General features: G+C 40.6%; 1 protein-coding gene across 4 annotated transcripts in view; it reads left to right on the top strand.

Annotated features, from left to right (window-relative positions):
* The first annotated feature begins 132 nt into the window (after positions 1 to 132).
* The window catches only part of asap1a (ArfGAP with SH3 domain, ankyrin repeat and PH domain 1a), a 61,211-nt gene continuing 37,743 nt past the window's right edge, over positions 133 to 23,600 (top strand). For all 4 annotated transcript variants that reach the window (XM_036596426.1, XM_036596425.1, XM_036596424.1 and 1 more), the window contains exons 1-3: positions 133 to 317; positions 580 to 667; positions 3,127 to 3,253. In XM_036596426.1, the coding sequence (XP_036452319.1) occupies positions 609 to 667; positions 3,127 to 3,253 (186 nt within the window). In that variant the 5' untranslated portion in view covers positions 133 to 317; positions 580 to 608. The remainder of the gene's footprint in view (positions 318 to 579; positions 668 to 3,126; positions 3,254 to 23,600) is intronic.

Genomic DNA, 23,600 nt, shown 5'->3' with positions numbered 1-23,600 from the left:
GCACGACTCTGTTTCTGGCCATTAGCTCAGTCAGGCTGTGTCCTCTGGAAAAATGCCCCCACCTCCCTTCTCCAACCCCACATGGCTGCTTTTCGCTTCCTGTCCAAAAGCTGCTGATCGTCTCTCCTCCTCCAGATGGGGGAGATCAATGGCACATTCCAGCCGGAGACTAAATCCTGAGCAGTTGTGGCTTTTTTCTGCTCCGCCGAGGCACAGAGCAAAATGAACTGAACATGGTGGCGTTTGGAAATACGGAGTTCAGCGCACAGTTTGGTTCACTGTTTCTTCTGAAAGCAGCCCGGGGTGAAGCGGTCTCGGTAAGTGTTGAGGCGTGGTGGGTTTTTTTCCCCCTCTGGGGCAAATTAGGTTGCACATCTGAGAGAATCTGCATTAGCCGTGTAAGGCTAATGTAAAGTATTCAGCCTAAGTGAATAAGGCAGTATGTAGCCTGTGGAGTGACTTTAGTTAGCCTTCAGTCGGTGAAACTTTGTGCGAAAACATACATTTTTGCGGAGTACTTTTTAACTAGTTTGAGCTCATGGCCTACTTAATATCTAATGTTTTGTGTTTGAACCCCAGGCTTTCTTACTCAGGTGACCCTAAGAGTCATGAGGTCCTCTTCCTCCCGTTTATCGAGTTTTTCTTCCAGAGACTCTCTGTGGAGCCGGTGAGTTGGACTGTTATGAGTTTCGCCCTGAATAATTTTGAAACATTGCTGATGGTCTCTGGTTTTGAGTCACTGAGGAGCTTCGCGAACAACGTGAACATGTGGACTGGTTAGAATAGTTACAGCTGTGCTGTTATTTTCCACAAAATAACACTGCACCTCTTTACCAGGCCTGGGATGTAAGGGGAAGCATTGAGAATAATATGGAAATGAAGTATCTGTATTCAGTCCAAAGTACATGTTGTGAAGGCGTATTCAGAAAGCAGTTACCTTTAAATTTTTAGGTGAATATTTTTAGAATACTTAACCACTACATTTCTAAAATAACATCTTTAAAAGAAACACCATCAATGCTTGTTTATTAACCATTTTAAACTCAGCACATGGCGTATAAAGAGGTAAAAAAGATCTCAAAAAAAAGGCTTCTTTACAGACTGAAGTTCCTACTAAAGCCTGAGTAGACTGATAAACCAATGTAATGATCAGTTATTAATCTCAGTGTTACTGAGCCCTTTTGAGGGATGATGGAAGTCAGTAGTGGGCATGTTGACAAGCGATAAGCTTAGCATTTGCGTTGTAATGGACATCTGTGTGTGTGTCATGGCCAGTTACGTGTTATTATAATAAAAATCACACACTTTACTCACTTTATATGCAAATTTGCAAGATTTTGTTACTGGGATATTGTGAATTGTTTGCTTAGTTCAGGCGAGGGCAGTGGGATTATGGTCAGAAGCAGATGATGAGAGCCAAAATAATGTTGAGAATTTTGCAACTTCATTCTATAAGCAAATTTTTCAGGAAACATATTAACAATAGAACTGAATGAGGTTAACTGCAAACCAGTAACAGTGACAGACAGTGCAAATTAAGTAAAAATTACAACAGCAAAGTTTTTCCATGTGCCTCATCAAGATGTATTCAAAGTGTATTCTGAATATGTTCCTTTTTAATGTGTTGTAATGGAATACGTTTGACAAAATGTTGCCACTAGATCCGTCCAAGAATCTCACTGTAATCAGTACCTTCGCATCATTCTCTTGTTCAAAATGTTAAAATGTATAACATGAAAGACAACTCCACTGAAAGAGGGAATAGTACCGTTTATATTAAAAACACATTTAGCCTAAATTTAATATATAATTATGTTATGATAGTGTTATTACAGTGTAGTAGGCTACGTATTACTAGTATGTTTACTAAGCCAGTATAATGGGCAATTTATCAATAAGTAAAGCCCAGGGAAAACATTTTCTAATGCCAATGCACAATGTATTCTTTGTTGGAACCGTATTTTTACGTAAATAAAAAACATATTCAGTAAAACGATTTTAAAGAACATGGCCAAACTTAATTTTCACCAGCAGAGGCGGAGCAGCTTTGCTGTAGCGATGTGCGACTCGTGAATGAATCGATTCTTTTGAACTGGTTCTGCTCAATATGTCTGACGAACCGAGTCAAGTCCAAATGAATCGAAATGTTTGTAGGGCCGTTTAAGTCTGTTTAATAAGCTGAAGCCCAGTAAAATTAGAATAATAATGGTCCACTGAAACTATAATACCAATAATCTCATGAAACGTGTTATGGTAGGTATTATTTCTGTCCTATTTTGTTTTCTCCATTAGAGTCTGAATTCAGAGTTATCGAACATAATTGAACTGAAAAAACAAAAAACAGAAATAGGCTTGGCACTCATTGTGCACAGAAACTCGCTCGCTGAGCCGAACGTGGAGACGATGAGGGTGAAGTTCCCCTGACTCGTGAATCAATGATAGAGGAATCGTGCGTTCGATTCTTTGAAACTGACAGTTCAAAAGAATCGGTTCGTAAGCCTGAATCGAACGTCCCATCCCGGTTCCTCTATGCGCGCACGCGCAGATACTCTCCTCGATTGAGCTCGTCATCGGCGGTGGGAGGGGCGGAGCGCGCGTGTGTCAGAAAGCGGAGAGAGAAAAGAGGAGGAAAACAGGATGAAACCGCTACGAAAGCTGAAACACTAGCCATTCAGAAAGAAAAAACACTAACACAGAAAAGCGGAGCGTTAGAGCGCCTTTAAACGGCGGTCTGTGGAAATGAGGGCGTTTTTTTGAGCACCCGAGCATCTTGTTACTGGGGGAAGCCTGAGGAGGACAGCGTTAGTCCGGCCGCGCTGTGCTCGGTGTACAGGCTGCGAATAGGAGAGGGCAAGAGAGAGAGAGGGAGAGAGAGAGAAAGAGAAAGGGGGTAGGACGGTGGGAATAACACGAAGAAGACCAGCGAGGAAACAACAAGCCGTGTGTTTTTTTTCTGCCATTTTTCACTCAGATTCAGCCTCGCTCGAAGACACACAGAGCGGACTAATGTGCCGGGCTGCTTTTAGTCACTAATGCTGCTACATCTTTGAATTGAAGAAAATCTATTCTCGGTGTTTTTGTTTTATTGTTTTCTTCTCCACTGTGGCGCGGCTGTCCTTCCTTCAGGATGCCGGATCAGATCTCTGTGTCCGAGTTCCTGGCAGAGACCACGGAGGACTACAACTCACCGACCACATCGAGCTTCACCACCCGCCTGCAGAGCTGCCGGAACACGGTCAGCGTCCTGGAGGAGGTAAGAGGGCCTATAGAGGAGAACACATGCACAAACAGCCCGTTAGCCCGCACTGACGGACTCGTGTGTCCGTCCACTGTGTGGACTTGGAGCACGTAGCTCTCGGCTAGGAGCTTGTGTTTCATCCTGTGATTCTCATTTTTGAGGCTCCACACGCTACAATACACATTGGCTTTGAGGGGCTGAGCTGATGAGCTTTGGCATGCGGAAACATACTGGATGTCTATTGAGATACGAACACTTTGCAGTTGTTATACTCATTATTAAATACAGAGTCATTCAACTAGGACATGCCCTTTATTTGTTCATACTGCGCTGCAGTGAGATGCTGTCAGTGTCTCTGGACCTCTGAATGTGTTATGGATAGATCACTGTTTCTCTTGGAGGCCCACTGTCCAGCACATTTTAATGTTTTCCCTGCTCACACCTCGTTCAGCTAATCAGCTCATTACCAAGCTCTTACTGAGTTGGTGTACTGAAGCAAGGAAAACACTGAAATGTGCAGGGCAGTGGGCCTCCAGGAACAGGGTTGAGAAACACAGATATAGATCATATTTTAGATTACAGCATCAACTCGGATAACGGTTTCCAGCTGCTTTAGGCTGAATTATAGGCACTGACCTGTGCTGTGGATCAAAGATTACATGAGGTCTGCTTTTTTCACTCTATGGATCACTGGCTGCTCAAATGGGAAAATCATAGACTAGCTGCTGCATTTTTGCCTCAAATCGAAGGTTGACGTTTTAATGCAGGCCCCAAGTAGACTGAATGACCAGAAGAACTCCAAAAAATAAAGGACGAGGAGAGAATTCAGAAAAAAAGAGCTCATGTCACATCGAGTTTTGTCAGAAGACCGTGACCATGGTTGGAATTCAGATGCTGTCAAATTGCAGCTGCTGCAGTTAGCTCTGGCTAATTGAGAGTGAAACAGGTTAGGAATAGCTGAGTAGTTCTTATATTTACTCAGCAGAAGGTTTGAGTGCTGTCTACCTGTTCTCTTATTGCCATCTGTCATTACTATGGTGTAAAAACAGTCATTTGAGTGCTTTTCTTTTGTTGGGATACACTGAACAAGTCCTTTTGTAATGAGATCCTCTTTAGTTAATTAGTGAGTAACAGTAAATGCAGTGGAACGTAAATGAAGGCAGATGGGCTAATGGTTGCCGTGACCTACTTGTCTGTGTGTTATGTTTATTCATGAACACGCTCTTGGGAAGTGGCAGAAAACCATGCTATGAAATGCAGGAAAAAGCTGGACGCAGCCTGCTGGGTCTTGCTTAATGAAATTCCATTAACTAGAAAATCGGATATGGAGTTATAGTTTCTTTGACATTGCTTTTCACCTTAGATGTCGTTCTGAGTCACATGTTTTTCAGCATAGATTAAAGAAAAAGTCCAGAACAAATACAGTTTACACAATTTTCTCCTTACCCTGAACATAATTGATCAGCCAAGACATGTTTGGTGTCCAGAGTTACTTCTTTAGTTTTGGACTGGGGCTACGAGGCTAATGTAGCTAAGAAGTAATGGAAGTCTGTGTCACCCAAGATCTTTTTGGGTGACAGATTTCTGCCTTATTAGCCTTGTATCTCCAGTGTGAAACTAGAGAAGGAAACCAAATGTGTCTTGGCTGATTAACTACAATTGCGGTACAGGGAAAGTGATGTAATTTTTTCAGTAAACCGCTGATTTAAACATGTCACTTTTTGATTTAAGTTCCATTGAGTGATTAAGTCATTTTTAGCTTAGCTTGACTGCTCCCACAAGCTCAGCTGAGTCTACCTTACCTGTTTATTCCCAGGTTGCTTGCTCTTTACATGAATGTGCATTCACTCAGTTCATTCAAAGAGTTTGCAGCTCTTTCAGACGTTAGAAAAGACTCGGGAGCGACCAGTTATACTACCCTGCTCTTCAAAGAGTAGAAATCCCACATAGAAAGTCATGCCAGGCGTGCTCATCCTCAGAGGAGTTGAGATTTGTGATGTTCTAAGAATAGCTCGATGGCTTGTGTAAGAGGAAGAGGTTATTCTCCTGAGCAGTGGTTCCAGGAGCATAGAGAAAGAGTGAGAGAGGGAGGGAGGGAGGGAGGGAGGGAACGAGGGAGGGAGAGAAGGGATTAACCTACTTACGCATGGGCCAGTGCACACCTGACCCGAAAGGATGAAAGCTGCGTAGTGGGGAAGAGGGGCTTCCTCCTGCACCACTCCACAACCCACTTCAGATCCCTTCACCAACCAAATACTCAAAAGGAATAACTGAGCCCTCAGATCATAAGAGACAATCACATTTGGAGCTGGAGCGGCTCAGGGCTCTAAGCCATCTACCGCAAGATCGCACCTGCCAAACAACAACAGCAGCAATAATAATAATTAATTTTATTTAAAGTGCTCTTTTCTCAAGCCCAAACTTCTACAAAGCAACTGGGGCAAAAAGCTATGGAACAGTGGTAGCACAGTTAGTAAATGTAATACAGCAACACAGTCCAGCAAAACACAGTAAGTATAACAAAGCAAAAAGTCCAACAAACAAACCAAAGGAAAACATAGTAAATAATGAATGTCAGACAGTTTCTGGCTGTTTCTCAACTGAGCAGCCCCTTGAGAAAGTCTCTCTCATCCATTGTTTTAAGCTTTCAGTGTGGCTGCTGCAGGGTGAAGGAGCGAAATGCTTAAGCTGGGTTTGCATGCACGACTCAGCAAGGTCACGAAACTGCTTAATAGGTATGTATAGCGTTTTTAAAATCAATACATGCATAATCAGGGAGCTAATGTAGTTTGAAATGCACAGGTGTAGTGTGTCTGTGCGGTGAGGTTTGAATGAGAGCACAAGCGGCACAGTTTTGCACATACTGGAGCTTCCTGAGGGAAATCGCAGGTAAACTGGCAAGGAGGGCATTGCAGTAATCTAGCCTAGAAGTGATGAATGTACGTAATAACCTTTCCACATCAGGCAGTGGAAGAAGTGTCCCAAGCCTGCAATGTTGCAGAAGTGATATACACAACAATACAATATATTAATATGTCTGCTTTTTGGTACTAAACGTCCACTTTAAAGCAGCAGTCCAGTAAAAAATCTGATTTACACAATGTTTCCATTATCCAGAATGTAGTCAAACAGACATACATGTTGACTGCTTCATGAGTTTTGCACTGGAGGTATGAGAATAAGCACTGTGGAAGTGAAATATGTTGTTGCATGTTGTCAGGGTATTCTAAAATATGATTTATTTTGATGTATTTTTAATATGATACTTTTTTGTATGTAGTTAACAAGTGATGGATGCTTGATGGACATCCTGTCATCTATGAAAATGGTCAAAAGTACAGACAAAATTGAGGCTGCAAGACAGCTGCTACTATAGGTTTTAGCTATGCAAGATCCATTTGGCCATTTTTATACATGGTATGCAAAAACCAAGAACACACAGTGTCATTGATTCGAAGCACCAAAAAAAGCCCCTTTGTGGAGAATCTTCAGCCTGCTAAACATGAGTGAGGGAGTGAGTTACAGGCCAGGTCCATGAGATGATTCGCATCTAGCAAGCAAATTTCAGGTACCAAACATGTTTTGTTGGATAGACTTGAGCTGATTGATCATTGCTGATTATTTCCATGTATCGTGATTGTCACTTAAGTTCGACGAATTACAAAAACCTGAAAACGTGCAAGCTTTATGTGCAGCTTTGGGATGTCTCGCAGTCGGTTTTCGTTTAACAAGTTTCTTTTAATGTTTAACTCTATTCCATGTACTGAATCAAATTTAAATTGAAAAGCCATTCAGCAGCCTTCCTCACACTTAATAGATTCCCTCACGAAACATGAATAGCTTAAAAGATCTTTATGTTACGATTACATCAGTTATTAAAAACATAAAAAGACATTGCATTGGACATTTTAAAAAGAAACGATTGTAAACTCTATTCGACCTGTTGCAAAAATATCTTTTGACAAAAAACAAAGTTTCTCACCAGAAGGCCTGTTTTTTCTGGTTTAAGCAGGCACGGCAGGTAATGGGGGGTTACCACATATAACCAGTTTACTGGAGAAAAGAGGGTATTGTAAGAAGATCCTCAGTATCTTGCTCTGTTTATCTTTTTTATTTTAACCCCCCATGATAGTATTGTAAATTGGCGGTGGCTAGGAGGTGCGATCAGATGACAGAATGATGATTGACTGCATAATGATTTACTGATTGACTGCATGTGGGGTAAAGGGTAAATTGTGTACGTTTGATTTGATCTGTTGCTTTAACACTGTTGGTGGTGGAGAAGAAGAGGAAACGGGGGGTGACAGGCTAAGAGTGGTATTAAACGGGCCGTTAAAGAAGTGAGTGGAGAGTGCTGGCTGGGCCGGGTAAGGAGCACCCCAGCCTGTTACTTTAGTTAATGATGTCTGGTGATGAGGGAGACACTCCACCAGTCTGACTCATCTACGGCGCCTGTCCCCTCCTTTTGGCAGCCTTTAGCCCTCCACTTGGCCTTCTGTCAGAGGAGCTGCTGGACTCTGGAGAGGATCCGGCACTGGAAACGGATGCTGCGACGAAAGGAAACACAATGGCCATGTCACATTATCCTTAATGACCTCTCGCGTTAGATTAGTAATTTCTCTGGTGCTTCCCACAGCACACTTTTTACACATGTTTCTATGTGTGGCGGTGTCACTCTGTCCTAAATTTGAAACGGCCTTCAAATGTTATTTGTCGCATGTATAAAAATATAAGTGATATATTTTGCCAGTGCGTCATTTCATTGGCCCGATGAAAGAGAAATAAATATGCTTTAGCCATTATCTGTCATTTTTGATGTGACCTAAAGTAGCATTGCATCTATGAATATGCAGCCGTTTACGTAAGAGACGAGGTCCTTGAATATCCTTTATCGGTGAGTTACTGTGCTGGCTTTGGCGCTTAGTGTCTCTTTAGTGGTTTTTAAATGGGTTTTTGAGCTCCTTGTGGGATATCGCGTTCCATATGGTGGTATTTGGTTTCTCCTGTGTTCAGTCTGTCAGGTGCTTATCCTCTTTAGCAGGTGTCATTGCTTTCAGCGGCAGAGAGGGAGACCCGAAATGACTCATGTTTCACTGAGCCATTCTCTTAAATAGATAGAGGGTTAAATTATCAGCCTCTTTCTTTAGAACCATATGTTTATTGTTTTCATTTTTTATTTTTTAAATGAATTATCGTGGTCTGTACTGTAACACATTTTTTTAACAGCCTGTAAAATCGTGTCCTGACGTTTGCTCTTGTTTGTCACGCACAGCCTGCAACAGCGGTGTGTGTAAATATGTAAAATGCGTTTGCTCACAGAGCTGCGGTGCACACGCTCGAATGAGTCAGCCTCGTTTCCCTCTCGGCGTGCCCTTCCAATGCAGCCCTCTCCATCTCTCTCCACCTTCCCCAGCTTCCAAACAAGCCTCATCCGGTGTTCTACCTGCCCATAGCCTGTAGTACAGCTGATTTTGGCCTGTGTCTTCCTGTCTCTCTCTGTTTAGTGCCATCCATCTCTTTTCACAGCCCCCCTGCACCAGCCCAGACCTAATCCTGCATTCCTTGCCTGATAATAGTTTCCATGGCACTGCTCACGTTCCCTTCCCTCCCATCTGAATACGAGGAACAGATGGCACAGCCGATGTATGGTTGAATGCTGAAAAGCTGCCGGCATGGGCAATCCCAGAAACCCTCGATTCTTTCCTTTCAGTAATGCTAAAGAATATTCTTGCTTTTCTGTTCTAGTCTTTGTAGGTCAGTGGTCTGCGAGTACATGCAGGAGGGCATTTTGGAGTCATGTGTTTGTCATGCTTGCGAAAATTAATTTTGTAATTTTTTATGAAAATGGACAAATATTCAGGTAGTATTTTAGGTTATACAAATTATGGAACCAAAAATTTAACTCTTTTTGTCTTGTCAAGGTAAGACGTCCCTTTGTGCCCGATGTCTTTGACAGCCTAGAGGCTGGACAACGGTTGCAGAGTTAGCCTAGTTAGTTGCAGTAGCCACTATTGGATAGTGATAAATAAAAACAAGTTTTATTTTCACTGTATCAGATAAAAGTAGCTAACAAGTAGGCTTAGCAACGTAGGCTTGTAAAAATGCTATTTTCATTGGTTATGAACACCTAAACATAAAACACCTGGCATATACTTGTGGCAGACCACAACAACCATTCACTGTACAATATTACATAAAACTTTGAGAATTTGAAGGGGAATTCCACCAGTTCAAATTTTTGCATATTTAAATGGTTATTTGATGTAAAATTCACTGTTCTAGAAAAACTTACCAAGTCAGAATTATTCACAGTGGTGATGATAAGAACCACAGGTCTAAAGCAATTAATGCCTGCAAAAGCAATATCAATGAAAGTTATTACGTAAAATGGAATTATGAATATGTTGCCTGATGCCTGAGACGTTGTTTTATAGTAGCTTTGAGATCAGATTTTGGGCTCAAATGTATTTTTAAAAACATTGGGTGTTTAGTATTAGTTTACCATTATCAGTATTACATACAGAAACTCCAAAGACGCATGTAGGTTCACTGATTGTTTTGGACAGTTAATAAAATGGCTGTATTTGCATTTGTGAGCCCTGGGTCCTGTCACCACCACAGAAATCTGAGCCAGTAAGTTTCTGTACAATGAACCACCTCACCTGAAACCACTCTCAATGGCTTGTCACTGATAGAGCTAAATAAAAGCAAAGGCCCACCACAACAGAAGCATCAGAGAAAAGTCATTAACGACGTTGGCTTATGAACATTACCAAAGTACCATACAAAAGCTATGTTCAGTGGTTATGAGCTGAAAACAGCTGGCAAATGCTTGTGGCAGACCACTACAAACTTTCACAATGCAATATTACTTAAAACTTTACAGAATTTAATGTACTATGTATTGGAGACAATATCAGTTTTGTATTTGCCATCTGAGCATTGGGCCTCTCTCTGAGTGTACTGTGCATTGGGTTCGGTTATGGTTTATAAGTGCACCAGCATTGGAGCTAGAGGAGGCTCTCTGTTTGAGTCCAGCGCTGAGGGAACGCTGCCAGAGCTGATAATCCTGTGTCTGAGGAGTGCGATGGCCCTGGGCGTTCAGAGAAAGCTCCCTAGGGCCAGATACTGCGGATGGTGCCTCAGTAACATGAGTGCTGAATGAATCTGTCGCACACTGCAGCAAAGCCTGCTGAACTATGTTTGACACATTTTTAGGTTTGACACCTGAAGGTCTGCAGGTTATAACAGCTGTTCATAGGTAGTTACAACTCTATTGGCAAAACCCTGTACTGTAACGAAGTAAACTGCATTGAAGCAAGTACTAAAGACCAGATGTCGGCTCGTTATGTTATTTTTATTAGTTATTTTTATTAATTGATCTTTGTTCCTATCACTGTTTAAATTAGGGATGTTAATGATTAACCTATTAACAATTAACTGACAAACACATAAATGTTCGACTAATGCTTTTGATTAAAAAGTAAATATAAATACTAATAAACGACTGATATTTCAATAGGCGAGTAAAGCCTAAAGCCATGTTCATGTAAAATGCAGTGCTGCGTTTGATGTTTTCATGGGTCAAATCTGTGATTTTAGGTTTGTCAATTAACGATTAATAATAATAAAGATTGTTTATCAGTTAATAGAATTTGCCAAAATTTGCATCCCTATTTTAAATATAAAAATGTGCCAGTACTGTTTTGCCAGTTCAGTTTGTCTGTTGCAACTTGTTTGCTTGTTTGAAGAAAAATAGTACAATATGTATCACAAAATCTTAAAAATGCTGTTAAGTATCCTGATGTTATTGTGGTGTATATTTTGGCTATATTGCCCTTTGTTTGAATTATCATTTTGTGTGCTTATCTAGCACAAGAATGTCAGAAAGAAGTGAGATGATAATGAGGTCAAAGTCAAATTTCTCTTGCCAACTGGCCTTCTTTGCTCACTTCAAGGGGTGAGTGGATTTCACTTGGCAGCAGAGAGGCAGGCATTCATTCACACTGCCTGGTGATTTTGATCCCCAGTGTCCAGGAACAGATGTCTGCTCCTCTCCGCTGGCCAGTCCAGATATGTGAGTGCTTAAGCAGTGGAGAGTTAGAGTATGGACAGAGCCACTTTGTGCTAATAGAGGGCTATGCCATTAAGCACTAACAGACTAAGTTGTTGGCCACTTTAAGCCAATAGGCTGCAAAGCTACTCATTAACAGTAAGCAGTATATGCTGTGCACTCAGAGCTTCTAATTGCACTAATAGCTTCTCGAAACCACTGGGTGCCTTTCATCAGAAGTCTTTTTGCCCGAGGTTAGCTGCAGATAGCTAATCAGGCTAATTCAGTGGAAGGCCATCGTAACTTCATCGCATCCTTCGAATAAGGTGGATTTTGCCACTAGAAGTACAAACGATTCTTGTCCAAGAACCTTTTGGTGTCCTTCCATTTCACTACCTACCTGAAAAGTAGGGGAATTTGAATGGCTGACAAAGCCACAAATGAGACACAGACTACAAGTGTTTTGAAGGTCGCATTACGCACATGACAGAAGCAGATGCAGAGAGAAGCAACCTCAGATTACTGCACTCAAAGGTCAAGCGTGGGGAGCACAGCTCGTATTGTTTACATGGATAATCTGCTCCCTCAAAAAGGGAAGCGTTTAAACTGTGATTGGTGGCTCCATGTGGAAAGCTTTTGGGAAGAGGCTTGGGGTTGTCCCCGGTGTTCCAGACTTCCAGGACGTTTTATTTTGCTTCATTTCTGCGTATTAGGTCATTCAGGATGGCCCTCTTCCCTGCTGTAACTGCGGAAACGATGATGAATTTGCTATGGTGACCTATTTTATGGCAGGCCTGATCTCCAGCCATTGATTTGTGGCCAGATGGGAAATCAGAGGATTTGTGCCTACATCTATTTGCCTTGAAATTTCTGGCACAGTTGAGATTGGGTTTTACGCTCGAGATCTTGTTTGCCTGTATTAGAGAGCAATTCGGATGCTCAGAAAGCACAGAATCTGCTCCCAGAGCATTGTTTTTTATATAGTCAGTAGTGGACTGTGCTATAATCAGTCTACTCTCAGTTTACACCAGAGATTTTTTTAGTATGATTTGCTGTTATTGTCTTGCTGTTATTTTTAATCTTGCAGAATGTTTAATCTTGGAGGCATCTATATGCAGCTGGCTGACCTTAAACAAACCATTACTAAGAAGTAAGAACATTTACTGGATCAGCATTATTTATCTTTTGTGGTTTTGACCTACCGCAAAGAGGCTGTCAAACAGATGTGAGTTTCTTAGGCTTTCAGCTTCTCTAGTAGTATTTATATATATATATATATACAGTACTGTGCAAAAGTTTAAGACCAGCCAAGAATATAGTTAAAGACTGTTTATCTGGGCAGTAAGTGTGTTTTGGTTGTAAAACACTATATAACATAAGAAACAGTGTAAATAAACATAAATACAGTAAAATGTAACAAGTATTTTGTGTTACATAATCGTTGCCCAAAACTGTCTACAGTTCTCGGTTTTCCCTGTACTGAGTGTTGCAGACGCCCAGCTGCTGTGTCATTGTCACTCAAGCTGCTGCGCACTTGGCCTGTTCAGGGGGAACCAGAATTGCTTGCTCTTTGTCAGCAGAATAAGAGCAGAGAAGGACTGGCCCAACGCCTGGCTGATGTGGCCGTTTGCTGTGGCCGTTTGCTGTGCTCTTGTCACTTGAGAGCCGTCACGTGCCGGCTCAGCTGCGTGGTTACACAAGCCCAGGTCACTGGACACGCTCTGTGGAGCGACCACTTTGTCTCAGGGGACCGCAAGCTGGAAAAAGAACGGGACATGCCTCTTCGTGGCTGCACTTCTGAAGAGTTGTGTCTGTTTGATCTGTTATGATTTTTAAAAATTCGGCTTACAAAACCTACTGCAAAACCATATTGTTTTTCAAGGTGTGACTTACCCCTTTAAATTGCAAGAGTACATGTGTGGGCCCGCACTTCAGTTCTTCATGCTTGTAACTAAATAGGTGTCAAAATAGAATTTGACATTCGAATATTCATGAAATTCAAAGAAAAGAAGCACATTCGGATGAGAAATCATGCATTTGAATGTTTAAAACCATCTCTACTCTTGCTCCTAATACGGTCCAGGCCAATTAGTCACTTACATTATCACAAATGATGACAACAAAACAGAGGGAAGATCATGCCGTTACTGACAATAAACAAACAAAACAACTATTTATTTTAGCTTTAATTAGTATTGTATAGGGCTGTTCTTAAGAACTGTTGGTGAATGAGGCCTAAAGTGATGTACACAGAAATATAAGACAAACATTGCAAAGATGAAATACCTAAATAAAGTAACTGCGGAATTACAAACAATGAGAGAAAATGAGCCATAGGCATGGGCACTCTGAATATTCTCTGGAATGCTGTTTCAAAATTTAGGAGCCACAAGAAAATGATCTTCCATGAACTGAGTGATCTAAGCAGTCTGCCTCAGCTGAAGTGGTCTGAAAGAACTGTAGCACTTTAGATGAGTAAGATATGTCCTGCTAGGCCAGCTAAGAGCTTTAAATGTCATAACCTAGTAGTTGCAAGGAATTGTCCTAGATAGATAGATTGCAGTAGTAGTAGTGTAGTAGTGCAGAAATGTAACTCTGGTGACTGTCTGGTCCACACGGATTAAAAAACGATGAAAAATGCATCAACATGTCAAGTGACTTTTGATAGATTTAGCTGTAAAAGTTGATCTTGGAAAACATTAAAGCGATGATGTAAAATTTAGCCCTAAACACCTCCCGAAATGTTACTTTTTGAAATGTTTTAATTTGCATTTCTGCTTTGAAAAGAGGAAGAACTTATTTATTTGCTTGTATTTGCTATTTATATAACTTTCAGGTATTTTAAAAATACTTTTTGCAAATATTTCCTTTGAATTTTACAGCCAAATGGATGTGTCAGAGCGCAGGGTTAGTCAGCCATGCTGCAACACCGTAAGAACACACAAGAGTTAAGTGCCTCACTTCTGGGCACTGCTAAAGGTGTGTATTTGTGTGTGTCAGTGTGTTTACTCATTTGCACCTCATTCTCACATGTCATTGGCACAGTGCTAGCATGCTGAGATTTTCTGAATCTTTGTTAACCTGGGTCTGATGCTGTAGGCACTGTAATGGTGAAACCCTAATATACACCCTTATATCTGTGAGAATTAAATAGTGTCACTGTTAAATGCAGATACGGCTGATCAGTCATGGAGGAAAGACTATTTGAGATATTCTAGGTTTTGCATAAAATGTTGTGTTGTTTGGAAAAACAAAACAAAAAAAGAGTCAAAAATGTTCCCAGATAAACTGTTTCCAACTAAAGCTAATCAGTACTCTAAAAATGGAAAGGGTGTATTTAGAGGGGGGATCAAGGCAGTAGTTCAGTATTCTGATAAGGGACATCCTTATCAACTAAGGGGGACTAAGAGGGACAATTTTCAACTAATTTTGATATTCGAGTATCCGTCAGGGTTAATGAACGCATAAGCAGTTAACCACAGTGAAGGAATGAAATGGCCAGCATCAATTTAGGGCTGTAGGTGTACCTGTTTAGGTGTTGCACAAACAATGAGCAGCACACAGAGGGATATTTTTGAAAACATGGGGAAACAGGGGAAATCTGAAAAGTTTTTGAATGAGTTACGGAGGCTACCGCTTCAGATTAGCAAATAAGTTAACAGAGCTAACCAATACAACACTGACTGTTGATAAGAACTTGTTTTCTTACAGGTTGATAATGTGCCAATATGTCAGTTTGTCAGATAAATATATGTTAATAAATACAGTGGGAGTCCAAAAGTCGGAGACCACCAGTGAAAATGCTTTTTTTCTGCATGGACTCCACAACACACAACCTGAAGTGCATGAGATAAGACTGGAAAAATTTGACCAGGTTTAAGTAGAAAAAGGTCACATTGCTCGCTTTAAGGCACTCTCGGTAGTGGCAAAGTGTAACAACAGTACTTACTTGCAAATACAAGGGAACTTGCCACATTGTACAGTCCTGTGAAAACAAAAAATCAGCATTTCATGGAATAATGTCTAAATGGTGATTTTATTATTCAAATATTGGCACCTTAGATAGTTAATGAATACCTGAGTACTCATCCATATTCCTAATTCTGATCAGGACTGCTTGATATGGATGAAATATTGCAATTACAGTGTACCGTCCATAGGGCTGCAACAATCACTGCACTGTTGAAACTCGCAGCACGTGCCTGTGTTACTCAGTGTAGCCTTTTTATATCAGCTGCATGCCATAAGTAGTAGTGGTCATCTGCACATTGATGTGTGGTTTCAAGGTTTTAGTTTCGTTTTTTTTTTTTTGCCGCTTGTTGTCAGTGGCATGCAGCATGCAGGAGGCTAACCAAAGTTTCACGTAATTAACGTGAGGCAAAGACAAAGGCATATTATTTTTTAACATTATGTTAATAAGTATTAACTATTATTAATGTAAGTATTAAAATAACCACCGCCTCTGTAAGTTTCTAACAGTGGGAGCACATACCGCACCCAAGCACAAACACATTAGTGAAACCCTAGTATGATGTTAAACATTGGCTTGCATTATTTTTGACCAACATTATTTGGTGGATTATGTGAATGCCTTGATTCATCCAAACGCCCAAAGAATTCATTGCGGATATTTATTGCAATGGTTGATGCTGAGACATCGATTTATGAACGGTAGCAAAGTTAAAGAGTGGGAGCTGACATGAAGATGTCAGCAGGTTCAGTATGATTGCTTCTAAGTAGTAGAGGCTTTATGGTGATACTGTATTGTCAGCTGTCTTTTTGGAGCCCTAACATGAGTCAAACGTCCATTGAAAACACTTTATAATAACTGTGGCCCTGACTGTCAGTTTTCCCTACTGCGCATAAATTAAGATTCAGGGTCACTTTGGAGAAGGAGGTTGTTGCCATAGAAATAAGTGCAATCCACTAACAAAGAGCTCACCAAATTTAATGAAAATATTTATAACCTGACTGATACACAGAGAAAGAATCAGTGTTTCAGTAATATTGTCTGTCCTTGTAGCATGAGAAGCTAAATACAGAGTTTTTCGGTTAAAGTCATAGAACTTCTCAGCAAGCTGGCTCAGTTCCATCTCCATGACTTAACAAATGTCCTTGACTGGTAGGGACATGACTATGTATTCACATAGAGAGGTGCACTGTGCCATTTCCACCCACTGAGAGCAGAAGAATTTTTTTTATTTTGCAGACTACTGGGCGCTAGACTCCACAGAATCCACTTCTACACTTGCCGTGGCTCTTGAAATTAGGGCTATATATATATATATATATATATATATATATATATATATATATATATAATATAATATTACTATGTATCACAACTGCTATAAGGCTTGCAAGTTATTAAAGTCATTGGTGAATCATTGCTGTGATGTGGACTGTCCATTTTATATATATATATAAATTTTCTTTTGTTCGTTTACAAAAATACATTGAGTAATCGGAGTACCAACTGAAACACTTCATAGAACTGTTTGGTTACAGAGCAAGGGCTGTTGCAGTGGCAAATTTTCATCAATAGAGTGTTTGAGTTACTACTGTGATATGCAGTACCACTACCAGAAACCCTAAGGCAACCGAAAGCTACTTGAACAGTAATAGTGCCTCCATGTAGAGATTAATCAGCCTGCCAAACATGAGTGAGTGCGCTACAACCAATCTAAAAATCTAAAATATCAACCGAAGAAATTAGGCTATGTTACCAAATGAATAAATAAACAATAACATGATATGTTGACCAAGTTCTAGTCTATAGGATATTTGCCTTGTCGGACAAAGTTTCTAAAAAAAAAGCCAGACATGAGATTCCAGTCTAGAGGGAAACGCAGCTTATGTAATTGATGGTTTCTCAGGAAAAGGCAGAGGACTGGATAGGGCATTCTTTTGGGACAGATTTCCTGTGGAATTCTGACTGCTGCAGCTTGTCCTGTCTCCACCCTACTCTGAAGTTGGCCTCTTTAGGACACCAAGCATTTAGACTGGGGTCATACAGTGGGATTCACAACTTCCTCTCACCAGAGAGAGGGTTTCACTCCATGGTTTCCCAGGAGGTTTTGCTTCTGATATGGTTCTCTGTAGTTGCAAGCTTTTCCATTACTGGTACTGTATGCTGACTCACTGTTTGCTGATTCAGTACTGGTTGTCTGTTGTGATGCAGACTTAAACAGTTTATGTTAAAAGTCAGGTTGACTTGCAAAAGTTACGTAGCAGCCTACAGGGCTGGATTTAGCAATGAGTTGAGACAGCTGGTGTCTTGTGGTTCTTATCTGACCATCTACATCTGACCAACTTCATATCTGACGAACTGCTATTAGCTAACTACTAATTGGTGGTTAGTGGTCCATCACAGGGAGCTGGAGCCTATCCCAGCATTCATTGGGCAGAAGGCAGGATGCATCCTGGACAGGTCGCCAGTCCATCACAGGGCAGACAGACATATGCATCCACACACACGCACACACACATTCACACCTGGGGCAATTTAGCATGTCCAATTGGCCTGACTTGGCATCCCTTTGGACTGTGGGAGGAAACCCACGCAGACACAGGGAGAACATGCAAACTCCACAAAGAAAGGACCCTGGTCGCCCGGCTGGGAATCGAACCTAGGCCCTTCTTGCTGTGACAGCACTAGCCACTGCGCCACCGTGCCACACCCCCTCACTTTTACAGTTATATATACTGAATTGTTTTAGGTTTGTATATACCTGAATACTGGCATCTGAGTGCACATCCCTAGTCAGATAAACCTTCTACACTACGTCCTACACAGGGGAAAGTCAGTGGTGAATTCTGTTTTTTCTCCCCAAATAAGAAATACTTTGAAAGTGTGAAGAGGAGCATGAGCTGACTGAATACAAAAATGAAAGCTTCTGCTTGTGAAACCTGGAAGGACTTTCACATTCATACAGAAAGTTCTAGCCAGGTTTGCGAAGCCCAGGACGCAGTGTTTCCTCAGCATCCCGGGGGAATCCCCACCTGACTCTTCAGTGCGTGTGCATGTGTTAGTGCGTGCGCCTGTGTTTTATTAATTAGGCTTGGGCAGAGCAAGGCCAGAACTATAAAATCTTAAAGACTAAAGGAATACCGAACATTCTGGGCGAAGTGTCAGAACATCCGCTGCTATGGATACTCAGTAAACAGACCATAATTTACACAGTGACATGTTCTTTTTGTGTCCAGAGCAGTCGATTCTCTTTGCCTGTGTTGTGCTTGCTAGGCCTGCAAGTGCTTTGGCTCATCATTAAGCAGTGTTGATACTGACAAGGGCGTTAAGTTCATTTGCTGTTGTGCTGTGATCTTCTCAGTTTTTGCAGATTTTGCAGACAGTGTCAGAAAAGCGTGGCCGTCTCCCTGTTGGCAGATTTAGGCTGTGAAGGGTGGTGGACGGGCCTGCTTCTGCAGCTATGACTCACAACAGCCGCTAAACTCCGGCCTCAGCACTTTCCTCGGAATTATACACTCCACTTTCCACACCCGACCGCTAAAGTGTGCCGTTTTTACTGAAGGAGAGACGGAGAGAATGAAAGAGAAAGAGAGAGACAGAAACTTGTAATCCCATGAGGGTTTCATATTTCATCTGGCCACTGGTCATTGCGGTTCTCTGCTGACCTAAATGTGCTCGTGGTAATGAGTGTTCAGGTCTTAGCAAAGGTTTTCTAGTAAAAGCCCCTTTTTGGCAGGCAGTTGAGAGTCTTCTCTCCTCCAGTGAACTGAGAAGATGGAAGGTTGTGCTGGAAGAAGGAAGTGTGCTGAGAGATCAATGATGGGCTTTGCGAAAGACTCTCAACAGAGGTCAGTGCATGAGATATAAAGCCCCATCACAACTGCTCGGAATAAGAACTCTACAGATGAATTCTGCCATTTTCTGTTCTGATTAGATACCCTGTATTATGCTTCACTCAAAAAAGCAGTCCTGGCTGAAACTTCTTGTAACTTCAGCATGAATAGGTGGGGCTGAACTGTAGGCTAAAATAGGTGAATATGTGTAAATGTGCTGGTTTTCATGACATCACAACAACAATGAATTCACTATGGGCAAATTTGTGTCTGTAAATGGACTGTATGGACTGGGAAATATTAAATGTATAAGCTTGTTCTCATAGTACATCAAACTTTTTCCTTTAAAAAAAAAAAGGAAGAGAAATTGAGTTTTTCTTGATATGGACCCTTTTAATGTCTCTAAAACCACTTCACAGAAAGCTGTTACTCGAAATTGATATGAATTTGCTACCTGAACTTGAGACGTTGGTTATAGATTCAACCTTTTGGTCTAAAATGTGCACATTTTTACACTGTACCATATACAGATAGTGTGCATAACAGACAGTTAAAAGACCTGATTTATTACATACGTGTAAATATGCACTTGCTGGCCACTTTTTTAGAAACCCCTACCACCTTGCTGTTGTACATTCAGAGACTATAGCTCATCTGTTGATGCACAGTTTGTGTTAGTCATCCTCCAGTCCTTCATTAGTGGTCAGTTCCTGACCACAGACCCACTCTTGGGTGGATATTCTAGGATTCTGAACCAAGGTAGCAGCGACTATGACGTGTACATAAACCCCAGCAACATCACTACCAAGTCAGTGTCACTGCTGTGTTGAGAGTGATTTACATCCAGAAATATCCAGCTCTGTGATCAGAAACTGACCAGTGATAAATGAGGTAGAGGGTGATAAACTGTGCATGACAACAAAAGGGCTACATTGTGTGATTTTACACCTATATAGTAGAGCTTTAGGCAGGTGGAGCTAATAAAGTGTGCAGTGAGTGGAAATGCAGGATAGGGCTTTTTAATAAGTGGGTGAATGTACTTTGTATGTGATGTATGTGTATGCTTTTTTACAGGCTGTACGAATGGATAATGTAAGGAGCATTGTGGTGCAAGCATGTTAGTGTAAAGGAAAAGCAGGGCAGAAATAGTCTTGGAAGGAAGACAGCAACAATAGCATATTCAAAAGTATACAATGATAAGGCGGCAGGTGGTTCAGCAGTTACTGTTAATGAAAGCCAGCGAGTATGATGCCTGGGCCTGTCAGAGTGAAGACAGCTCGTGGCTGCAGCCTGCTAATAATGCAAGCAGCTTGTGAGTAAAAATGTCATGGGATCTTGTGCTTAGAGCTTGGAGTGTTTTTGTGCCTCCTTCCTGACTGCTAAGGAATAAACAGTGGGTGGATGCTTCAGCAGGTTCTGGTCCTCATAGACATCTTCACTCACAGAGGTGTTTTATCTCGTTTTTTTTCTCTCAGACTGAAGTGTTGCTGTAATAGATGCTTTTCTCAAACGTTCAGACATCCTCAATCATGCAGAAGCTAATATCTGTTCTGACTAGGGATGTGTATTTGGACTTATTTTGATATTTAGGGATCTGTAGGAGTAAATATGTGGGCAATAAAAAATAGAGATTTTTCTTCTGATAATAGCTTATCATGATAGATAAGGAGAAATCTTTTGGTCACTGCACTTGAGTAACAGAGGCTGCCCCTTCAGATGAGCTCATAAGCCAATGCTAACAGCTAGAGCTATCCGGTGCAGTGGAAGATGGATGTAACTTGTTGTCTTATACTTTTTCTGTTCAGTAGATGTGCCAACATTTTAGCTTGTTGAGGTAACATTTAAAACAGAGAAATACCTTCATGGGGACCCCTTGGCAAATGATATGTTCCGGTTATTTTCTAAGTGAAAATAAGTATATAAATAAACACACTTTTTAAAAAATATTTAATTTTAATTTTTTTTAACTAAATAAATAAACACAACCTCTACAGAGATAACACTTCTGCACATTTCAAGGTACAGTTACTGTTATCTGCAGAATTTAACATACTGGAAAAAATTTTAACATAAAATGTGGCCTATGCAATTATGTCACATTTTATGTTTTATTATTAAAAAATGTTATTTATGTTATATTTTTAAACACAGCAAACTCTGCTTCAACTTATTTTCTCTTAGAAAATCAACAAAATGTGATTTGACCAGGGTGTTCAGACATTTGCATATGACTGTATCTTTTCACAGCTAGATTAGTTTAATCACGACCGCACTGCCACTGCCTTCTCATTCACATAGTTACTTCTGTTTTGTTCTAGCAAATTATAAAGTAATATACTTTCTTAATCCAAAATATGAGGAAAACTGTCATGCTGGCCTGTTAAACCTTCCGTGTTTCACTGAGTTGACAGCCTGTGTATTTTTCTCCCTGACTCTGTGATACAGAGTGACAAATACCTAAGTAGTAGCATCTTGAATGCTTATCTGAGTTTTTACAAGCTCATAGCTCCTTGCTTAGGGCATCTTTGGAAGTAACAATATTTCTGCATTTTGTTGATGTTTATGCTCATTTTAGGTGTGCACAGTATATTGCAGTTTCACTGCTGTATATTGTTATTGCGGTATAACCTGCATTAGGGCCTTATGATGTGGCAAAATAGTAGCATTACTCTTACATTCCTAGATATTGCAATTGTGACATGTTTTGCAGTATATTACAGGCACACTGGTGAAGGCCTAATGTGACTTAATGTGATATAGCTAAGAATTACCCTGCATTATTATGACAAAAATCATTTTCTTCTTTTGGATTATCTGAACACCTCCATTCACCAGAACAGCTACATCTGGAACTAAGATTGGTCAAGATTCTTACAGCACTCACATAAACACTTTGGTTAGAGGGCTCATTTGCATGTTGCAGCCCTCTGTGATAGCAGTATTGCAAAGGCTTGTATGTGACTAAACCGACTGCACTACCTGCTCTTCTTTTGTCAAACCACATGAATGCCTGTGATTCATCTGCACATTCACGAGAAACATTTGAGCTTGGCTGGCATGCTCTCTCTAAATGGAACTGGTCAGAGTGCTTATTTGATGAATAATGCAGTTTTAACTAGGGATTGTTGTTTCCGATGAGCTATTAAATGAAAGGTCCCACACTGTAATAATGATTTGGGCGAAAAAGCTTTTAAATTAGAGCCTACAGTCAGCACTTTCATAGCTATTGTCAGTGTGCCGTTTCAGATTCCTCTTTAGTCCATAGCCAAAACAACTTTTACTATTCAGCTTTCTGTTGGACTTCACTGTAAATTGATTGGGGTGATAAACTGAGAGGGGTCAGATTACATGTAATTTAGCTATAAAGTACCTGGCTGCACTTAGGCCAGTCTGCAGTCTGCACTCTGTCCTGAGTGCGAGTCTCTGCCTCCACTGCCTGGCTGGACACCGACTTAAAGAGCCAGTCAGGACTATGGCAGTATCCAAGACATCCTCTGGTTTTCTACAGCAGCATGCTATTTGTCTTCAGCTTGAATTTTTACTGCTAACCTTAAGCTCATGAATTTGCAAACTTCAAAACCTTAAGCAAACATTTAAAAAAAGATTTGTGAACATAGTAATATTAGTTGGGATGTACTTATTATGATTTGATGGCTGTTTCCAGCTTTTTTACAGCCAGATTCAGCCGATTTTGCTGACCGATTACCCTTTTTTTAATCTTAACCTCACACTGTGTGGGGTAACTGAACACATGAAACACACCAGCACATTTCCAGAACTTTCTGTTAGCCAAACGTGCAATATAAACAACAGTATTTGTTCTTTAATAGACCAAACGGGTGTAAAATGTTTCCATTTTAAAACAGTTGCCTATTTAAATAGCATTACTCTAATAAAGTGCTGTATTGAAAGTAAGAGGCAACTGTTTGGCACAATGAGTCATGTATAATTATGATACAATATTTTGTATAACTGTAGCAGCAGAATTCAAATACAGCATAAGTGCACTTACCTGCCTCACGTTATGTTACATGGATCTGTCAAAATAAAAACAATAAATTGGCTGATTGCTGATTTTGCGTTTTGAGAAAATAGCTACCGATTCCGATTGGGCTTCTTTAAATATTAGTAATATTGCTGTCTTTATAGTTTCCAGAAAAAGAACTGGCAAGCCTTTGTAAGTGAGTAGGACATTCTGCTGCCAACAATCTCACAAGTTTGGGTTGGTTTGGCACGTGTGTGACTCGACATTGAGTTATGTGCAACATGATGTAAGTCAGTATTCTCAAACAAAAATACTCAATATTCTAATTTTGGATAAAAACTATTGGTTATATGATGTAACTAATGTCCAAAATATTTAAAAGCAACTTTTGCAGAATTGGAAGTCCATTATATCATGTCCTCTGTGATGCAAGCAACAATGCGACATTCGACCGGTTGCATTCAAAACGTGCTTGTTCAAAAAGACGTCTGTTTACTTTGAAATGTCTTCTTGGTTTAAAG

The sequence above is a fragment of the Colossoma macropomum genome, unplaced genomic scaffold, assembly GCF_904425465.1.
Source record: "Colossoma macropomum unplaced genomic scaffold, Colossoma_macropomum, whole genome shotgun sequence".
Lineage (NCBI taxonomy): Eukaryota > Metazoa > Chordata > Actinopteri > Characiformes > Serrasalmidae > Colossoma > Colossoma macropomum.
The sequence above is the reverse complement of the archived record's forward strand: the minus strand, read 5'-3'. Positions and strand labels throughout refer to the sequence as shown.